The 20401-nt window shown below is 51.6% G+C and overlaps 9 protein-coding genes and 1 non-coding gene across 10 annotated transcripts; 7 read left to right on the top strand and 3 right to left on the bottom strand.

Annotated features, from left to right (window-relative positions):
• Nucleotides 1-734: 734 nt before the first annotated feature.
• Nucleotides 735-1688, top strand: GPI12 (N-acetylglucosaminyl-phosphatidylinositol de-N-acetylase; the record flags this gene model as incomplete). The annotated part of the gene is made up of 1 exon (XM_064870238.1): nt 735-1688. The coding sequence occupies one exon, from the start codon at nt 735-737 to the stop codon at nt 1686-1688; it is 954 nt and encodes a 317-aa protein (XP_064735735.1).
• Nucleotides 1689-2304: 616 nt separating this feature from the next.
• PMZ80_001798 (uncharacterized protein) lies at nt 2305-4292 on the top strand (the record flags this gene model as incomplete). The annotated part of the gene is made up of 2 exons (XM_064870237.1): nt 2305-2738; nt 2786-4292. The coding sequence occupies 2 exons, from the start codon at nt 2305-2307 to the stop codon at nt 4290-4292; spliced, it is 1941 nt and encodes a 646-aa protein (XP_064735734.1).
• Nucleotides 4293-4440: 148 nt separating this feature from the next.
• PMZ80_001797 (uncharacterized protein) lies at nt 4441-5421 on the bottom strand (the record flags this gene model as incomplete). Its single annotated transcript, XM_064870236.1, has 1 exon — nt 4441-5421. The coding sequence occupies one exon, from the start codon at nt 5419-5421 to the stop codon at nt 4441-4443; it is 981 nt and encodes a 326-aa protein (XP_064735733.1).
• Nucleotides 5422-6216: 795 nt separating this feature from the next.
• On the top strand, nt 6217-7763 carry PMZ80_001796 (uncharacterized protein; the record flags this gene model as incomplete). The annotated part of the gene is made up of 3 exons (XM_064870235.1): nt 6217-7138; nt 7186-7214; nt 7263-7763. The coding sequence occupies 3 exons, from the start codon at nt 6217-6219 to the stop codon at nt 7761-7763; spliced, it is 1452 nt and encodes a 483-aa protein (XP_064735732.1).
• A 219-nt stretch (nt 7764-7982) lies between these two features.
• Nucleotides 7983-8092, top strand: PMZ80_001795. Its single transcript has one exon. It is a non-coding gene; the product is annotated as a tRNA-His (tRNA).
• Nucleotides 8093-9142: 1050 nt separating this feature from the next.
• PMZ80_001794 (uncharacterized protein) lies at nt 9143-9917 on the bottom strand (the record flags this gene model as incomplete). The annotated part of the gene is made up of 3 exons (XM_064870234.1): nt 9143-9640; nt 9721-9806; nt 9854-9917. The coding sequence occupies 3 exons, from the start codon at nt 9915-9917 to the stop codon at nt 9143-9145; spliced, it is 648 nt and encodes a 215-aa protein (XP_064735731.1).
• Nucleotides 9918-10199: 282 nt separating this feature from the next.
• Nucleotides 10200-12782, top strand: GEF1 (glycerol ethanol, ferric requiring protein; the record flags this gene model as incomplete). The annotated part of the gene is made up of 1 exon (XM_064870233.1): nt 10200-12782. The coding sequence occupies one exon, from the start codon at nt 10200-10202 to the stop codon at nt 12780-12782; it is 2583 nt and encodes an 860-aa protein (XP_064735730.1).
• Nucleotides 12783-13199: 417 nt separating this feature from the next.
• ALO1 (D-arabinono-1,4-lactone oxidase) lies at nt 13200-14984 on the top strand (the record flags this gene model as incomplete). Its single annotated transcript, XM_064870232.1, has 1 exon — nt 13200-14984. The coding sequence occupies one exon, from the start codon at nt 13200-13202 to the stop codon at nt 14982-14984; it is 1785 nt and encodes a 594-aa protein (XP_064735729.1).
• Nucleotides 14985-15207: 223 nt separating this feature from the next.
• On the bottom strand, nt 15208-17064 carry PMZ80_001791 (uncharacterized protein; the record flags this gene model as incomplete). The annotated part of the gene is made up of 1 exon (XM_064870231.1): nt 15208-17064. The coding sequence occupies one exon, from the start codon at nt 17062-17064 to the stop codon at nt 15208-15210; it is 1857 nt and encodes a 618-aa protein (XP_064735728.1).
• Nucleotides 17065-17657: 593 nt separating this feature from the next.
• PMZ80_001790 (uncharacterized protein) lies at nt 17658-18152 on the top strand (the record flags this gene model as incomplete). The annotated part of the gene is made up of 1 exon (XM_064870230.1): nt 17658-18152. The coding sequence occupies one exon, from the start codon at nt 17658-17660 to the stop codon at nt 18150-18152; it is 495 nt and encodes a 164-aa protein (XP_064735727.1).
• Between the last annotated feature and the right edge of the window lie 2249 nt (nt 18153-20401).

Genomic DNA, 20401 nt, shown 5'->3' with positions numbered 1-20401 from the left:
GGAATGATGTGGTGCTACACTCCCTCTTCAGATACGTGGAGGACATTGTCGCGGGTACCAGGCTGCCCCGTAGTGCATATTGCAGGAACATGGATACCTCAATACTATGACACCGCAGCCTTAGCCATTCCATCAGTCGGAGGATCAGCAGAAGAGCTGGTGTTTCCCTCCGGCACTGCTTCCAGGCCGTGAGCTGAGACTCATGCTGTACAAATAGCAAGGCGTTGGTAGTCTTCGTTTGTTTCAAGTTGGATAATCTGTTGAAAGCAGAGCAGTAGCAGTATCATATTTCGATGACTGCCGTTCCGTATGTTACTTGCCCATGGTTTGGACATGTCCTGTAGCCCTAGCCATGCAAGCAAGCCCTGAAGCTCACGGGCACACGTCTTTGGACCTGCAAGTCGTGCATTGCAGCTGAAGTTGGGGGCCGAAGGCTTGATTCGGAGCATTCTCTGGCATCATTTCTATTTTGTGGGGGCATACCGACTGGCAGCCTGAAGTTCATGGTGACTCGCACGTAGTATCATTGATCATCATCGCTTTCTGCAGCAATACGAGACAGAGCAAATCCTTCCAAACCATGCAATATGTTCGTGTCTCTGACAAGGCCTCCCCAAACTTTCCAGCGGCCTGATATGGGGTGCATGAACGCAGCATAGCATAACCACCAATCTGCCTTGCGCACACTTGGACATATCATAGAGCTGCTTTGCCTGCCATAGCCAGCTTTACAAATGGCCAACGAAAGCTTCACACTCCCGGCATGGGCAGTATATCTCTTCCTCGCACCGATCTTCATCTTTGGAATATGGCATCTCAACAGCGTGTTCCTCCCACCACCTCCACCACCAGCCATGCTCAAGGGCAAACGTGTGGTCCTACTTATTGCACATCCTGATGACGAATCCATGTTCTTCGCTCCTACTCTTCTTCGACTGGCAGATCCCACACTTGGAAACCACGTAAAGGTCATCTGTCTCAGTACCGGAAACGCAGACGGTCTAGGAGATACGCGAAAGAAAGAGCTCGAAGCAGCAGCGGTCAAGCTGGGTATCAGGTCGCGAGAGGATGTACTGATTATGGAAGATGAGCGCTTCATAGATGGCATGAAAGAACACTGGGACGAAAAGGAAATCGCAAAGGTTCTCGCGCAGGCATTCGCGCCTGATGCTGTTGTACCTGATGTGAATGACAAGAAAGCAAAGAAGAAGAAGATGAGCAGCGGTGAGGGACCAAAAGCAACAATCGATGCGCTGATAACCTTCGACGAGCACGGTGTTTCCTCCCATCCCAACCATATCGCTCTTCTCCACGGCGCAAGACAATTCCTCAGCAATCTGATGCGCGATCACAGTGGCTACTCCTGTCCTATCACGCTGTATACACTCTCTAGTATCAACATCTTCCGCAAGTACAGCTTTGTCCTCGATATCCTTCCCACCTACTTCACCGGCATCGTCTCGGATATCTTCGCGGGCGCAAGCGGGAAGAAAAAGGTTGCGAAGAGGGGGATAAGTAAAGGGAGCAAGGGCGATAGAGTGGTGTTCATCAGTGATGTGAGTAGGTACTTCAAGGCGCGAGATGCGATGGTGAATGCACATAAGTCTCAGATGGTTTGGTTCCGCTGGGGCTGGATCGGGATTGGGAGGTATATGGTTGTGAATGATCTGAAGAGGATAGATGTATAGTGTGGTTGTTGCTAAGGTCGAAGACCACTAGCAATATTCGTCGTTGCGGTTATGATTCTGAGCGTTCCTTCAGCACGGAATTGCTAAAATATGCTGCCGAAATCTTCAACTGATACCCTACGTTGATTCCTGACCGATCTTGCCGCCAGCTCACTCCAGTTATCTTGAGTTCTATTAGCAATAAGCGAACCAGGCGAATCTTGTAATGATAGTCAAGACTCCTAGCCTTTCGAGTTGTGGACAGTACTCTATTTGCAATGGGGGCTAGGGGCGTTCAATGCGACACGCCAACAAGTTCAGGCATCATTTACAAGACACCTAAATTCGGTAGCGTGTCGCAGATATTGCCCGGAAAGGTTAAGGCTGCCAGTGTACAGGAGCTGAAACTTCGGCAACAGCTTTCGACTACCCTTGCAGAACACAGCCAGAAGTCCAGACAGTCCAAAATCTCCAGAGCCACACCTTGAGATGCTCTTCCGAGACTCGCAGGACACTAACCTGTTCACATGCGGCTGAAAATAACAACCATAGGCACTCTCCAGTAATCATTCATAATGTCGTCTCTTGCTCGCTTTCGCTGCTCTTCGTGGCTTCATAGCTCAACCCACAGATCGAAATGGACCCCGTCAGTATCTTGGCCATCACGAATGCGTCCTTCGCCATTGCTCGATCACTTGTGCATACCATCAAGGAGCTGTACGAATTAGCTGAAGCATACGAGACAGCAGCTCTTGGTATCCGAACTGTTGCTACACAATGCGACTCTTTCCGAATCGCCATTCAACGCATCAACAAGTGGCTTCAAAAGCAGGATGAAGCCTCCAAGCATGATCTCGACGAGGACTTCTGGCAGGCCCTGCAAGGCAATGTTGAGACAGGCAGGCTTGTGCTTGAGGACCTGGAGAAGAGAATTCAAGGTCTGAAGAAGAATCCGGCCAAGTTCTGGGTCCGAACCAAGTATCTATGGAACGGAGTGGTGATAGCTGAGCTTCAGTCTCAGGTTCAAGGTTTGATGGCAGCCGTGAGCATTCTGCTGCAAGTAATCGATATGTGAGTCCGCCTGAGGCGCTGCAATGTATCGCATGCTGACTTGACAGACCAACGCCTGAAGGCAAGAGATCCCGAAGTGTAGCTCAAAAGCAGAGGCTAAATGGGTTGACTGTCCGGAACCGCAATAGGGCGGTAGAGCAACATCGACGAATGCAGGAATCACAGGAGCAGAATTTGCTAGATGGCACGAACGCGGAGCAACTGACCCAGCAGAGAGATGTCCTAGCCGGCATAGCACTACAGCAGGCACCGTCTGGACTCGATGATCCTTTCTCGGACGAAAAGCTGATCATGAACGTCACTGTGCCCCATCAAACGTTTCCTGATGTTGCCCCTCCGCCTTACGACTACTACGTGAACAGTACTAAATCGCAAACAGCTAAGGATTTAAAGGATGGGAGTTTTTCTGACCAGAAAAGGTCGACATCAGAAATCGATCTCAAGACCTCTTCTCCTGAAGCGCTCGAGAAGACAAACTCTAAAGAAAGTAAAGAGTCCTCTGGCGACAAGAAAGCGAAGCGGCCTATGTGGAAGGCGTTCATGAAGCGATCTAGCAAGCAGGAGCCTACCAGAAGCTTGTCTGATCTGGTCGACCGCACAAAAAGCGACAATACATCACCACCAGCAACGCCACCTGTGATCGTCAGTCAAGTGCAAGAGACGCCAGCTGCAATCGAGACGCCGTCGGAGCAAGAAAATTATTTTCAGCTTCAAGCAGCCATGTCTGGCATGTCGATGACGACCACTACGGCAGAACTAACACGACAAGACTTTAACGACCTGAACGGCAATCACGCCAATCCGGAGAACAGTACTTCAGCGTCCGAACTTGATGCTTCTACGATCACCACACCACCAGACGAGAAGTTCGCCAGCAACAACCCATACAAGCAGATGCGTCTCGAAGCACAGTTGAGATCAGAAAGCAACGTCGCAAGCAAGTCCAGACCAAACTATCATGACCTACGTTCAGATTCAACAGATAATTTTTCCCGCATACGACCATCTCACATTGTCCGAGAAGCTCGCGAGCGATCTCAGAGCCGTGGTACCACATCCCCTCCAGAGCCTCTATCGCGGCAATCAACTGGTGGAGATCGCCTGGGCAGTATCAACTTCGGCTCCGCCTCAGACACCCAACAGACATGGCAGACAACAACCCTCACCAATCGCACCATGAAGTTCAAAATTCAGTTCGAGAAGGAGTCCTTTACCAACAAGATTTCCGCCTCCGCTGCTCGAGCTCTTGGCGTGTATGACACAATCGAAGACTTCGCTGGTATCCCAATCACACATCTGACGCTCCTGTACACGGTCTCGGATGGATTGTCGGCGGAAGCAGATACTGTGCTAGGTGACGAGGCTGAGTTCGTGGTGATGGATGAGCATGAGAGTGGGACGCCGTTGGTGGTCCTTGGTGCGGCGTCTGTGCATCTGGCGAGGATTGCGGAGGAGGGTCAGTATGTTTATTGGAGTCCGGGGGCTGTACCGGAGAATGTAAGGGGGCTGGATAGATTGAGGTTGTTTAGAAGGTTTGAGCTTGTGAGGTGGTGAGTGGTATTGGGATGCGGCGTAGTAGAATCCAAGAGGCGTAAAATTGCTTTAATGTAGCAAATGTCGTATAGCTGCCTCCAATGGCGCTGTCATGTCAATCCGATCCGGGCGAAGATAAAGCCACAAACCTCTTTCCTACTCAACCACTTCACTCCTTCAAAGCTCCTGATTCACCACATACATACTTCTCCCTCTCTAAAGTCCCCTTCACTTTCAACTCCCACCTCGGAGCATTATCATCATCAAGCGCTATCGTATCCCTGAACCCCTTCTCTGCCGTCCACACCACAGTCTCACCAAACGGCGCCTCATGGTTGCCCGACATAATGCTAAACCTGATATCCTGCAGCCGCCCCCGATGCGTAGCGGTAACCCTGATCTTCCAGTCCTCGGCCCTTCCTGCCCCACTGCAGCCTTGGTCATCGGGCCAACTCGAACGCACAGCCGCTGATTCAAAGACATGCATGCGTTTTATGATCTGGACTTCGACCCTGCGAGCGTCGGCTTTATTCCCGCCGGAGTCGCTAGGTCCTGACTTGAGTCCAAGATCAACGCTTTCATTCACCTGGTCAGTCATCGACGGATTCATGGCCACTGCAGCCCGCCACGCGTCCTCCACAAGCGGCCCATCAAATCTCTCTGTATCCCTCGCAAACCCCACAATCAACGGATCAAGGCTTCCACTCCACAGCTCCCTCGCCGTCCCCTGACACCTAAAGTTCGCGCTGCGGTAGCAATAGTCCAGCTCGATCCGCTTCAGACTTGGCAGACTCACCCACGGAATCCGATTCGTGAAGAGCGGCGGAGAACAGAAGACTAGGGTCTCGACGTTGTCGATTACCCATGCTAGACGGGTTGGTGAGATGCTGCGGAGGCGGTTGAGGAGACGCCATTGAATGCTTGAGGTTGTGAAGATTAGGTGGCGGGTGAAGGAGCGGCGTTCGTGGGTTTGGGCGAAGGTGGAGATGTGGCGGGAGACGAGGAGGAGGGAAGGGGACGGGGGCCCGTCGAGGGGAAGGGTGTGGTTGGTGATGCGGTCGTGGATGTAGAGGGCCCAGGGGGCGTAGCAGTGGTGGATTATGGTGTCCAAGATCTCGATGGGAAAGTCTGTGAGGGAGGTGAGGGGCATAGTGAATCTTTGATTCGGAGGCACGGGTTCCGGTGGTTGATCAAGTAGCTCTGGGCTTAAGCTCCGGGCCCTGCTTATCACTGCAGCAGGTGCAGGTATTGCAACCTAGTGTTGCGGAAACTGTGATGTAGATAGGACCAACTATTAATTCTAGTTCTTACAGTCCTAGCCTGGCCAATATATCATACGTTATATCCTGCAGCGGATTCATCGAGGAGGGAGAGTTACGCTTACTGTCATTGTCCGGAGCTAGTTCCGCCCGGCTGATAATGCCTCAGGCATTCACTCGGGGTGGTCATTGCACCTTCGCTTGCTTGCTTTATCTCAGATCCATATTTTTCGGTCGTTCTCTCATGATCACTGGTTCCAAGCAGCATGGAGTGTCAGGCACACCAACCGAGTTTCGTCCAAACTCAGGTTTGGTTATTCCGACGATGAGGTTCGGACGGTTCACCCAGTGCGGAGACACAATGGGGTCGGGTGTGAGGAATTCTGTCACAGAGGGCTTGCTTCTCCGCCCAGTGACGGGATTCCAAAATGCTTAGCTATCGTAGGACGAGCATATAAGAGCCAAGCCTCTGGCGCTTTGCTCTACTCCCGTAATACGTCGAGTTTCAGGACCTTGAACAGGAGAAAGCCTCGGAAATAGAGCTTAGTTTCGCATGTGGTCATCTCCTTCTTCTACAGGATCACTGCACTCTGCATACAGCTGAGAGCAAGCGCTCAAACCCACTTCAAGTCTACTGATTCATGTCTCCTTATATGCCATCCGAAACAGCAACTCACACCAGCAACATGCCCGACAAAAAACCCACCCTCTCAATCGGCATCGTAGGCGCCGGCCTCGGTGGCCTCGCAGCCGGAATATCCCTAGCCCGCGCCGGCGCAGCTGTAATAGTCCTCGAAGCGACCCAAGAACTCGGCGAGATCGGCGCCGGCATTCAAATGTTCGGCAACGTCTCTCGGTTCCTGATCCGGACCGGCGTCGACGCCATAATTGGAGACAACCTTGTTCAATGCGACGAACTTAGAACGTGGGGACAGGGTATGGACTCCGGCAATAATCTGCTCGGTAAGATCGATGTGAGGAAGGTGGTAAGGGACCAGGGGTTTCCCTGGTGGGTTGTGAGAAGGGATCATTTGCATATAGGCTTGGCTGAGGGGGCGAAGCGATATGGGGTTGAGATTGTGACGGGGTTCCGGGTGGGTAAGGTGGAGGAGCATGGGAGGGGAGAGGGCGTGAGTTTGCATAGTGAGAAAGGCGTCCACCGGAAGTTTGATTTGGTGGTTGCAGCGGATGGGATAAAGTCTTCTATGCGGCGCTCGGTATTTCCGGATCTGAAGCCACGGGCGACCTCCAATGTTGCGGCTTATCGTTGTGTGGTTCCGTATGAGGAGGTGTTTGCGAAGATACCTGAAGCAAGAAGTAGGATTGGGAATACGATGGATGTTTGGGTTGGGCCGGGTGGATATATTCTGTTGTATCCGTTGACGGGTGGAAAGGAGTTGAATGTTGTTACTGCTTTTGAGCAGACAAGACCGGTGACGGAGTTGGAGGATGTGGATGTTAGGGAGTTCAGGGATCACTATAAGGGGTGGGACCCGTTCATACTGAAGGTGTTGGATTTGGTCAAGGAGACGAAGAGATGGCCTCTGCTTGTGATGCCGCCGGTTAAGAGCTGGAGTAATGAGGACAAGAATATTGTGTTTATGGGAGGTGAGTTGCCCCTAAAAGGTGAAAGTGGGCTGTGTTAACCAAGCTAGACTCCATCCACGGTATGCAAAATCATATGGTAAGCTTCATTCTCGGCTTGTCTGATTACTCCGACTCACTTTCATAGGCACAAGGCGCAGCAACAGCCATGGAAGACGGCATCTTTCTCGGCCGTGTCATATCTGAAGTCATGCGCGGTACCATAAACCTCGAGACAGCGATCCATCTCTACGAGAAGAAACGCATCCCCCGAGCCTTCCATAAGCAACAATCAGCCTTCGTCAATGGCAAGCTCTATGCCGTCAAGGGCGACGAGAAAATTGCACGGGACAAAGGCATGGACCCAGAGCTGAAGGCTTGGGATCAAAGTGTTATGAAACCAGCAGATTTGCCCCCGACGTACAGGAGCTGGGCTATGTTCGCAAGTCCGGCTATGGTACCTAGTATTCTGTATTATGATGCAGAGGGAGATGCAGATTTTGCGGTTGATGAGTGGCTGATGAGCCAAGGGGACGTTGATGAGGTAACGCTAGTGAGTAAAGGATTGAGAGAGAAGTGGTTCAGTGCGATCTGGGATAATGGTGTTGAGAGGTGGAGAACTGCCAAACAGAGAAAGATAAAGCTGTGACACGTGGGATATGGCAGGGTTGCGTAATCAAGCCAATACTACTCAGCTCACGCCCGTCCCACAATACTTGTGCTATGGCGACTAAGGACATCATATGGAGGAAGTTTGCAACTCCCGTCAAGCGATATAGCGATCTCATTGTCTCGGAGTGGCCACCACAAAGAAAGTGAAGGTACATGTTCCTGATTAGCAAATTTGTGGTCAAGCTCAACAGCAAAAGCTGACATAGCTCAGTGGCAGAGCGTCGACCTGTGGAAGACAAAGAGGAAGTTGGGCTCCTTTGTCCGCAGAATAGTTGAAGGTCGTGTGTTCGATACTCACTGACGGCATTTCTTTTTGGATATTCAAGTATGCATCTCACTCTTGGGCGTTCAGTGTTGATTGATTGACAGCTGACTTGCATGCCATACCGCAAGCGAAGAAAGCATGGAAATACCACCCTGTCATGATTCTTCATAGCTCATAGGTCATGATATGCTAACATTGTCGCTCATCAACCTCGTTGATTGCTAATTGTGGACAGAGAACGCCTCGTCTAACGATCCTGAAGTGCTCCTTGATTTTGCGATCTGTCCCGTCGAAGGCCGCACTTCGTGCCTATCACGAATAATCATTGGATGCGACTGATGGATTCTGTCTCTTGTCCACAACGCTCTTCTTGCGCGTAGACCAAAATATCCGCTGTTGCCTTGCGCGCATTGAAGAATATGCGAGCTCGCGTACAAGCAAGCAACAATCTGCAACCTGTCTTGCTAGAAGTAACCAAGACTTTGCTGACTAGCACCTGCCGTGTTTCATTTCTGGCTGTTCAACGTTTTTCCATTTCGTTTCTGCGTTCAGGCCCATAGCTTCAACGTGCCTACCTGCGTTTTGAACGTCGGGCTTGACGACTCAAGTCACTTCTGTTTCCTTTGCCTTGCTCATCGCCATAGCTTCAAGGCTGGTTTTCGTCGGTCGACACGAAGCAGCATGACGATGCCAGTGCACATCCTGCTCCCCATCCGCGAAACGGAGCTTGCTCCTAGTCCAATCAGTGAAGGGGAATTGACATATGTGCGGTGGTGCATCCATAGTAGTGTGCCACGCGCTTCTTGCGGGTGGGACCGCTATCCGGTAGGATGTTTGAGCTTGGCACGATCGTGCAATGCCGTGTTTCATGCTTCCCATTGTCCCATCATATCCCAGCAAACCGCTGGAACACCGTTGCAAGTCACAGGTCGCCCGCACCATAGCTCCATGTCATGGGCTCATACTGGTCGCTTGACAACAGAGGCATTCGGTCACGCTGTCTCTTCCATGATACAGTTGTGGCTCAAAAGAACGCTGAGTGCTCGGAATACGTCTCTGTACGAGGGCCTTTCGGGCTGGGTCCAGACGTTTTAGTCCTGATCTTCCATTTCGACGTCTTCGTCTCCTGGCGGATGAGTATGTGCATTCTGTACGGTTCGATCCACGATCGGGCTGTTGGCCATCGAAAGGCTGATCCTTTGTCCTGGTGGCGAGGCTGGTGCGCTTCCGACTTGACCATTAGCGGTCCCGTTCGTGCCATTCGTGTGAGCATGGCTGCCAGGTTTCTGCATCATGTGAGCAATCGATCTCTGCTTCGAAGTCGTAGTCTGATCTCCGTTGGCCGTCGTGTCATTCGGGTCATCATTCATGGCGTCGTTGGCGGCATCGGAAGCATCTTTGGCCTTCTTCTCCTTCTCCTTAACCTGTTTGTAAGTGACCGTTCTCGGTACAGTATCCGAGAGGAATTGCAGATTGTCGAGTTTCGAAACCGCTGCTGCTATATCTTTGTACTGGATGTTCTTCCGCGGTTTCGACTCGGACTTGGCGACATTGTAGGCTTGCTCCGTAAGATAACGGAGGAACTCTTCCTGATGACCGGAGAAGAAAACGCGTCAGAAACGCGGTTCCCGCCATGAATCCAGGCTCATGTAGGATGTGGAAGACTTACTGTGGCCACTGAAATAGCGAAAGCGGCACCGTTCGAGCACTGGGCTATGTCTTCGTCTTGTGCTATGATCTTCTTGACTCTAGCAACTGATCTGGTCAGTATGGTGCCCTTGACAATTTCATACGCCGCGTACGAGGCAGAGCAGATGTTCCTGATATTTCCTCTGGTCGAGGTATTGCTGATGTATTGTAAGGCATAGTGTCCCGGTCTGATAGGAAGGCGGGTGATTATGATATAACGCGTCAAAGTGGTAGTTTTGAAAAGGTTAGTCATTATTGGCAAGGAGTCGAAAGGGTGATCGAAGGAAGTGGTCCTCCCGAAATGGAAAGGTCAAATCCGGGGTTGGCTTCCTCCTCAGGGATCAAGGTGATAACATGTGAAGCCTGCGGGATGAATGCACAACCTAGACACTTCTCTGTAGATATTGCTGGTGTCGCGGTGAATCCTTGTCATGATACGAGCATGAAAAGATCAATGTTATGAACCGTCCAGGCTCCTCCTCATCCGCACGACCTCCTGCGCGACCGTCCCTATCTCATCGCCGACTCTCTCGGCGGCTTTCTACCCTCTCTGGGCTCGAGGAAGGCAACAATGCAGTGCCCCAGAACCCAGTCGACAGCGCCATCACAGAAGAGTTAGCACAACTCAAGAAATACGAAGACTTCACAACCATAGACTGGGTGCAAGATGCCGCAAGAGAACAGACCCGCAGAAGGACAAGACGGAAAGACGCTGCTTCATTCTTCCAGCGCGACGGAGTGTGGGGCTGGCGGAGGAAGTTATGGGAGTCCTACGATGCTGCTCAGGCCTGGGTAGTGGTCACGCTTGTCGCGATTGTGATCGGGCTCAATGCGGCTGCCTTGAACATCGTTACTGAGTATCTATCGGACCTAAAGATGGGCTACTGCACGACAGCATGGTATCTGAACGAAGACTTCTGCTGTTACGGCGCCGAGAATGGCTGTAATGAGTGGAAGAGGTGGTCATCCTTCGGCTTTGCGAACTACATCATCTACACCCTCTTCGCGGTCTTGCTGGCGGCCACAGCATCCTACCTGGTCAAGTTCTATGCGCCGTATGCTGCAGGTTCTGGCATATCCGAGATCAAGTGCATCATTGGAGGATTTGTGATGAAGGGTTTTCTCGGCTTCTGGACACTGCTCATCAAGTCCATCTGTCTGCCACTCGCTATTGCATCGGGGTTATCGGTTGGGAAGGAAGGACCGAGTGTGCATTATGCGACATGCGTTGGCAATGTCATCTCACGCTTCTTCGACAAGTACAAGCAAAGTGCCTCAAAGACAAGAGAAATTCTGACAGCAAGTTCTGGGACTGGTGTGGCAGTCGCTTTTGGCAGTCCTATTGGAGGTGTGCTTTTCTCCTTAGAAGAGATGTCGAGCCACTTTCCTCTCAAGACCCTGTGGAGGAGCTACTTCTGTGCACTGGTAGCCACCGCCGTTCTAGCAGCCATGAATCCATTCAGGACAGGACAATTGGTCATGTTTTCAGTCAAGTACGACCGGGACTGGCATTTCTTCGAGATCGTCTTCTACATCATACTTGGTATCTTCGGAGGTGTCTACGGCGCGGTAATGATCAAAGGCCACCTAGCTGTGCAAACTTTCCGCAAGAAATACCTTGCCAAGTACGCGATACCGGAAGCCATTGCTCTGGCTGGTGTCACAGCACTGCTATGCTATCCCAATCTCTTTCTCCGAGTCGACATGGCAGAAATGATGGAGATGCTCTTTCGAGAGTGCGAAGGAGACTATGATTACCATGGTCTGTGCGAAGCCGAGAACCGATGGTCGAACGTGCTTTCCTTGCTGGTAGCCACTGTTCTCCGATCGTGCTTGGTGGCGCTTTCCTATGGAGTGAAGGTACCGGCTGGAATCTTCGTTCCTTCCATGGCTATTGGCGCATCCTTCGGTCGTATGGTTGGCATCCTCGTTGAATGGTTACACTCCTCCTTTCCCGATTCCCAGTTCTTCTCGGCATGCGAACCGGATGTGCCTTGCATCACACCAGGCACATATGCCTTCCTTGGTGCTGGTGCTGCTCTGTCTGGAATCATGCACCTGACGATCTCCGTCACAGTCATCATGTTCGAGCTGACTGGTGCCCTGACCTACATCCTGCCTTCGATGATTGTTATTGGCGTCACGAAGGCTGTTGGTGATAGGCTTAGCAAAGCGGGCATAGCTGATGTGATGATCCAGTTCAACGGCTACCCTTTCCTTGATAACAAAGAAGAGCACAATTTTGGCGTGCCTGCGTCGCAAGTCATGACAAGCACGCTTAGGATGCTGCCTGCGTCAGGCTTAGAGGTTAAAGCGGCGCAGAAACTTCTCGATGACACTTCTTATTCGGGCTTTCCGATCGTCGAGGATAAAACATCAAAAATCCTTATCGGTTTCATCGGGCGGGTCGAATTACAATATGCTCTAGACAAGGCACGCAAAGAAGGCATGCTAGCACCTGACGCCAAATGCTCCTTTGTCCGACTCTCTGTGGACGACACCGAATCTCCTGTCTCAGCTCACGTCGGAACAACTTTCGACAGTATCGCGAGGCAAGTAGTCGATCTAAGTCCTTATATCGATAGCGCACCGATAACAGTTCATCCAAGGCTTCCACTTGAGACGACGTTGGAGTTGTTCAAGAAGATGGGTCCAAGAGTAATACTGGTCGAACATCATGGACGGCTCGAAGGTTTGATAACGGTCAAAGACTGTTTGAAGTACCAGATCAGATTTGAGGCGTTAGAGCATGGCAGTCACGGTAGCCCACCAGCAGGCTCGAGCGAACAGAGGCAGGAATATATCTGGAACATCTTTGCGGGTATAGGAGTGTGGTTTGCCGACAAGTTGAACGGTCTGTCTCGAGGACGTCTGAAGTTGTCACCTCGAGCTGCTAATACAGGTGGACGTGGCTGGTCGAGGTTGCCTGGAGAAGGGGATAGACCTGCGCACGACTACGAGAATGAGAATGAGATCCTGGATGGCACGGAAGAGCTTGTGACGAGGCACGAGAGGGATAGTGTCGAGATGGATGTAAGATAGCCATGGCGCAAGCGCAGCGTGAAATATAAATCTCGCCTTGCAGGTGAATTGCCACCGAAACATGTCTTTCCAACTTCGCAATTCACGATCGTTCTTCGGCGTCACAGATGCTACAAAATTGTACCTGAGCTCGCTGAGTAGGACTCAGGCTAGGCTCTTTCCCCGCATACGGGACACTGCACCGCTCCATAGGAACCATCGGTGACATGCCTCGCGAATCACGACTTCAGAATTCTCTACCCCAGCTTATGTAAGCAGATCTGCATCTTGATGGTGGCGTCATGCAACATGATTTTAAGGTTTCACCGTTACTCCGTCACGACATGCTGATGGTAACTTATCATCTCCTCCACTACGCGGTAGCGGTCTTTGAGGCCTGGCATTGCTGACGAGCAATCATCAGGACCATAAACCACCATGACTGACTGGGCAGCCCCGAATCTGCCTGTCACAAAACCAAACCATCCCGGTGGCAATGAGCGCTTGACTGACCCCAGCCTGTCTCCTCGGCTCAGCCATGAGCTGTCCAGAATAGACGATGACATCCCTTTTCGACCAAAAGCACGGTACCTGCATCACACATGGGCGCAAACATTCTTCTCACGTCCAGAGTACTATTTCCAGCCTGAGAGCATCGCAGAGCTCCAGAAGATTGTGACTGTCGCAAGGAGATGTCATAAGCGGATTTGCGTCACAGGCTTCGGCCACTCTCCTTCAACACTCACACTGACTTCATCATGGCTTGTCAACCTGGACAAGCTTTCGCGAGTACTAGAATGGGATGTCGAAGGCAAAAAGGGCCTAGTTCGATTCGAAGCAGGCATCTCGCTGCATGATTTCAACCAGGCTCTTGCCCGACACGGCTATACTCTTCCAAACATTGGCAGCATCGATGTTCAATCTGTGGCAGGCGCGATCAGCACTGGCACCCACGGTTCATCGCTGGCTCATGGTCTTCTGTCACAGAGCATTACTTCCCTCACAATCCTCCTTTCGAATGCACAACTTGTCACCTGCTCACCAGAAAAGAATACAGACCTGTTTCGAGCTGCTCTGCTCTCGCTCGGCAGTCTTGGTATAATTGTTGAGATCACATACCAGACAGTACCTGACTTCAATATCTCCTGGTCGCAGAGACTAGTCCCTCTCTCTCACATCATAGATAATTGGTCGGAATCGTTTTGGAAGCAGCAAGAATTCACACGTGTCTGGTGGCTACCATACAGCGAACGCGCAGCCATCTGGTCGGCCGACAAAACTGATGAGCCTCTCCGAGCTCCGAACAAGTCCTTCTACGGCGGCATGTTCGGATACTACGTCTACCACAACCTTCTCGCATTATCGAACTACGTGCCACGTATCCTTCCATTCGTCGAGTGGCTCATCTTCGGCATGCAATACGGCTTCAAGCCGGGCTCGTACACAACGACCGCCGTCCAGCCAGCAAGAGAGGGTCTGCTCATGGACTGTCTTTACAGCCAGTGGGTGAATGAGTGGGCCTTGCCACTTCACAAGGGCCCAGAGGCGCTCTCTCGCCTCTCAGCATGGATTACGCGCAAGCCGCAGAAAGAGCACAATATCCCATTCAAGAACGACGGTCTCTACGTTCACTGCCCGATCGAAGTCCGAGCCAGCGACACCACGACTGACCGCCTGCACAGCAAGGTCCATCCGTTCCTTGATCCGACGAACCACGAAGAACCAACGCTATATCTAAATGCCACGCTGTACAGACCATATGGCAAAGATCCTCCCTGCAGAGACCGATACTACGAAGCCTTCGAATGGCTGATGCGTGAGATGGGCGGGCGACCTCATTGGGCGAAGAATTTTCTGTACACCGACAGAAATCAGATCACCGCCATGTACGGCAGTGAGATGGAGAAGTTCATGCAGGTTAGAAACGAGTCAGATCCGGATGGAATGTTCTTGGGCCATTGGCATATGCAGAATTTGCCTGTTGATGCTGTTGCGGAAGACGAAGTCGGCAGGAGAAAGATGGGTCTTGGCTGGGGCGATGCTGTGCTGTGGGAGGGGATGGTGAAGGAATTCCCTGCGTTGAATGATGGCGAGAGTGGCAGTGTAATCGAAATGAATGCTGATGGCGAGAGTACGCCTACAACAATGAGCATGACGAGTCGGACAAGTGAGGAGAGTTTCGATATGATGGCTAAGGGTGAGGCAAGCGTGTATCATGGTTGATCAGCTACGATGTGGGAGCCGGGAGTTTGAGCATTGCGTTGAAATTTTGAGCATTTTGATTTTGGTTTACCACTACTTTCCTCTATCATATCTCAGCAGATGCACCTTCCGTTGATTGTGGCCTTCTTGGCTCATGCCAAGCGTGTTTCAGAACTCCAATCCCTCATGGACATGGCAATCCACGCACTTGCTGACTCTTGCAACCCTGCCACGTTCTTGTTCCTCAAATGCAAGTATTGAGCATAGCCCTATTCGCCTTCCAATAATCGCGACTTTTCTTCAGGCTAGAAGTCGTTCTAGCACCAACGTCTTTTGCGAGTATAACTGCGGCAGCTCGCCTCGTCCTCTTCAACCACAACCCACGGCCAATTGCGACTTTCAACTTCCACGGCTCGAAATCATCCCAACAACAGTCCCACCACAAGCTTCGTTCTTCCAGGGTGGGATTGAAGGCGGCGTTGAAAGCATGATCGACGAGGGCATATGTCATGCTTTCGCGGTAAGGTTTGAGGACGAGCGCGTTGAAAATAGTGGTTACGAGGTGGCTGTTCTCGGTCCATCGCTCGTCGTATTCGAGTCCGGTGTCGACGCAGTCTCGCCAGCAGTCAGCATAATGCTGTCGATACCTCGTGAGGTCCTCTGGCGAGTCTTCAAATTGGTGGCCTGGTTGCCAGGCATAGTTGTTTGGATCGAAGTCCCTCGTCAACCACATGGGATATGCTGCAGCGCCGATGTGGACCGGCCGCACTGCAACACCATCGAAGTCAATGAACCCTGCAACCTCGCCGGTTCTGGGATCCACAAAGACATTCTGAAGATCCAGGTCTGCTAGTGACAATGCTAGCGGGACGTGTCGCATGTGCTTTGGTAGCGACTTCGCAAGCAATTTCAGAGGTGCGTTTGCAGAACAGAATTCCTCATCTGGTGCTTCCTTATCCAGCCTGTTGACAGCACCGTCAAGCCATTCACCGAAATCCTCGTCCTGATGACGTCTAATAACACCAGCCCACAAGCATGACCCATTATCGTAGTAATCCAGTGCCGGACCGACATCGCACAACATCTCGAGATCTTCTTGATCCCATCTCAGCATGCCGGTCTTCTTGAACTGCAGCATATACAGTTTCCGCATTTGCATTGCTACGCTTTCTAAAGCTGCCAAGCGCTTCTCTTCATCGAAGTTCTCATGATCGAACCACATTTCCGACAAGGAAGTTCCTTCAACTAAGGATATCAGTGCAAACGCAGCACCCACTTCGGCCTGGTCTTTCGTCCAATATATCACGTCGGGTACCGGGAAGCTCGTGTACGTCTTGATGTACTTCATCGTGCTGTACTCGATATCCATCTTCTCGCCCAATACCTTGGATGGCTTCTTGCCATACCCGGGGACTCGAGCACACCATTTAACTCCATCGGTGAACTCGATAATGTAGACCAGGTTGTAACTTCCATATTTCGGAATTTTCGAGATACACTTGCAACCGATCAAGCAGTCGCAATCGAGAAGTTGTTGCTGCCGCAAGGCAAGCGCGAACTCCTTCAATTTGTCGAGGTCTAGCGCGTCGATCACTTCCAGAAATGGTGCCAAGTGTGGGTCCAACGGTGGCAGCTCCTTTGTTCCTTCTTTCTCTGTACCTTCTTCATCTTCTCGCTCCTGCTCAACACGCGCACCTTCTTGGTGCTGTCCGCTAGCTGCCAGTTCGGCGATCTCGTCCTCATTGATGTGCTGCTCCTTGCGTTCTCCCGCTTCTCTGTCTCCCGAATAAGCCTTTGCTTCATGCCCAATGTTGTCTTTCGATACGACTTTAGCCTTCGATATGTCGGCATCTTTTTGCTCCGGCGGCGGTCGCTGGCATTTATCGAGACCAACACTTGTTTGCTCTTGTGTCGTCGCCTCGGGCACCGGCTGAGCTGTGGCTGCTGCTGTTTCGCTCGCTTCTGGCAACTGGTCTTGCTTACCACGAAAGACTCTGCGAAGCTTCTGACGAGCCTCACGGCAAAGACGGGGCAGCAGACTTCGAAAGAGGAACTTTCGATCTGATCGCTGCTCGGGACTCAGCTTTCGCAGTTTGGACATTCTGTTATTCACGTGAAACAAGTTGGCTGGATGCTGATCTCAGGAAACCAGATATGCAGAAGACTTGCGGGAAATCCAATGTTCAGGATGCAACAAAGCTCTCGCTGCTTCTCTGCGTTGTTTATACGGGATGTTTGTGCCTGTTACAGCAAACAGAATATGGTAAGTTCGAGACTTCAGTCGTGATATACAAGAAGCTACACTTCTATTCCCTGTTCAACCAGTCTCACCGTTTGCAGTCGGTCTTGATGCGATGTTCTGCAGGCAGTATCGGTCCAGGACCTTCGGAAAGGCATGTTATGGCAAACGCTGGCTATACTGCTGGTGAAATGCCGTTGCTAGGGGAAGTATCATGAAGAAACATCTTACACCGTCGTGATGTTCTTGCCATACTTCCTTGCCTCTCCGTTATCCATATTGTTGTTCCCTCACCATCGTTCGCAACGCGACTCTTACATTAGAACAAAATTGAGATCCAACGATCTTTGAGATCCATATTTTCCAGGACAAGCCATCAAATCAGCGTATGACCTTCGCACAGTGCAGTATGCTGCATGAGCTGACCTCCAATAGCAACTTGCCCACTTGTCAGAATGCCTGCACCGGTGGTGAAGAACCCTTACCGAATTCTGAAAGACCCCATAGTCAACAAGAAGATCGATTGGGGCCGTAGCACACGTTCGAAGGGTCAAGTTCACCACTGTCCTGTCAAGCCACAGCACACGCCAGGTCCGCAGTGTCTCATCGATGGTCACCTGGGCTATTGCGACAATGATGGTCACATTGGCAATCCATTCCATGGCTGCTCGGTTTGTGGTGGACATGTATTCCATCAGCGCCCAGAATCACGAAGATTCACGGGCAGGGCTGGCAGGACGGGAGGCCTGAACGCTATCGCTAGTGACCTCGATGCCATTGTTCAGACAGAAGAGGAAGACAAAGAGTGGACTGTAGCAGATGAGCGAGCCGCAAAGAAGCGTGAAGATCAGGAGAAGGCTCTCAGAGAAGCTACCCAAGGCAATCAACAGGGCGCAAACACAACTCGCAAGACTCGAGGCGGCAGGTCCGGACGCCGAGCACGACGATAGTTTTCGAAAGGAGTACGATGTCAGCCACAATCAAGGCTCATGTAAGATCAATCACAGCGTCAGCGGCATGAACACCGAACTAACCAAGCACAGTTCATTCTCTTCGAGTACAGCTCTCCGCACGAGCTCTCTACGAATGTGCGACCCCATCGATTGACTACACAAAAGGATCCAGAAAACGGAACAAAAAACTGCGACGCGCATATGATGCCACGAATAGTACGAAAGGCACACGGATAGAGAGCGCTCATGCAAGCGGTGGATGGGGGAGGAATTATTGTATACGATACCCTTGTACAACTAGCGAGAAGAAGGCAATACTCATGTGTCCTCAATGAGAAAACATTTGTTGCTAATATCTTACTTTCTTATACACCATGTGGTGTACTCTTGTCCTAGACATGACGTCCGCCAGGTGCCGCCGACAAGAGTGCTGCTGACTGTCTCCGGCTGCGCCTTCCTAGTATCTTGTGGTAAGCGGGCGGAAGTGGTCGGTTCTACCTTCCTTTCCACGCAACTCGTGCCTGCAGCCATCCCAGTCGTGCCTTCCTGGTGCCTGATCGTGCTTTCCTTGAACCTGGTCGTACCTTCCCTGCCACAAGGACAGTCGGGTTGCGCCTTCCGAGTCCTGTCACATTTGATGGTGCCTTCCTCACACCTGGTCGTACTTTCCCTCCATACACCAAAACGGTCAGTCGCACCTTCCCTCTCGAACCCACGATCAAGCCGTACCTTCCTCCTGCCACGGATCAGCCTCCCTGATGCCAATCGCACCGGGATCCGTAGCGGTCGCGCCTGCCGTTCAAGGTAGGTCGCACTCTCCTCAAGTTGCAAGTCACACCATCACCACTTGTCGTTCGTGCCTTCTCTGAACTTGGCCATCGGTAGCACGTTCCTGTTTCGCGGTCGCGCCTTCCGCGTGGCTGGGGTCGTGTTGCACCTTCCTCCTCCCCCTCCATCGCACTTGCCTTCTCCTTGGTAACGGTCGTACCTTCTCTTCACCAGTCGCACCTTCCTCTTCTGGTCCCTCGTGCCTTCCCTAGCAACGATCGCACCTTCCGTGCTCGTGGTCGCGCCTGCCTCTTATGCCGACAGCTAGTTCGCACCTTCCACATCACACCTTCGTGCCTTCCTTCGGTTGCGATCGTGGCTGCCTTATATTTGCACCAGTCGCCCCTTTCTTGTCACACCGATCGCTCGTGCCTTCCTCCGCCAATGTCGACCGTGCCTGCCTTGTGTATTCGTCGCAGTCGCACCTTCCTCACTCCAGTCCGTGCCTTCCCTCTCGAACATCAACCGATCGTGCTTGCCATTGTAGACTGTAGCAGTCGCACCTCCCCTCCCGTACGAGGCGGGTCGCGCTTTCCTTCAATGTGCATAGTCGTGCCTTCCTTACGCCACTGGGTGCCTTTCCTCAATATCGATCGTGCCTTCCTCCTTTCCTAGTGTCCGCCGCACCTTCCGCCTAAACCAAGACAATCGCGCCTTCCTGTCCTCTTCTCTTCTCTCGGTCGTGGCTTCCTCATCGAGGCGGTGCAAGTAGCGCCTGCCTTCCGTAGCATTACCAACGCGGAAGGAGCGACACATGTGCTGTACGAGTGGCAGGTGCCAAGCAGCGTAGGTGAAGAAGGCGGAACTAGGCGTAGCCAGTGATGGCAGGCGTGAACTACCTGAGTCGTCTGATCGCGCTTGCTATTGTTCACTTGGATGTGGCGTGAGGAGGGCTGTCGTGGTTGATGCTCAGAAATGGGAAAATTGTGGTGGGTTGTGGTTGATGGATGCTGATTGTCCTGCTGAGGGTTTTGTCGTGGGAGTCATGTAGTGTATGGTTTTTCTGAAGGTCGGGGAGTCGTCGACGAATCGGCAGAGCATGTTCGAAATTCAAGTTGCTGTTGCGATTGAATGTTCGACATCCGGTCGAATTCCTGAAAACGACCTATGCATAAATTCTCGACCTGCCAGCATCAGCTTCTGGCACACACCCCAAGTCAGAACGCAATGCAAAGCAAAACAAAATTGAAACAAAACATCTGTATTCTGAAATGATAAAAGCATAGCTGCATACCATCAAGGCATGATTATCGTTGTCAGCCGTAACATGATGGTCACTTCGACCTGTTCATGTCCCATGTAAACCAATGCAATCAAGTCCATACAACAGGACATCACACCCAAACTTCAATATTGTGATCGTGCAGAACAGAATGAAGATCACTCTCCAATCAATGCTCCTCAGCTCCTCGCACTGA

This window comes from Knufia obscura (assembly GCF_036327395.1).
Source record: "Knufia obscura strain CCFEE 5817 isolate CBS 148926 chromosome Unknown scaffold_1, whole genome shotgun sequence".
NCBI lineage: Eukaryota > Fungi > Ascomycota > Eurotiomycetes > Chaetothyriales > Trichomeriaceae > Knufia > Knufia obscura.
This window is presented reverse-complemented; position numbering and strand designations above follow the sequence as displayed.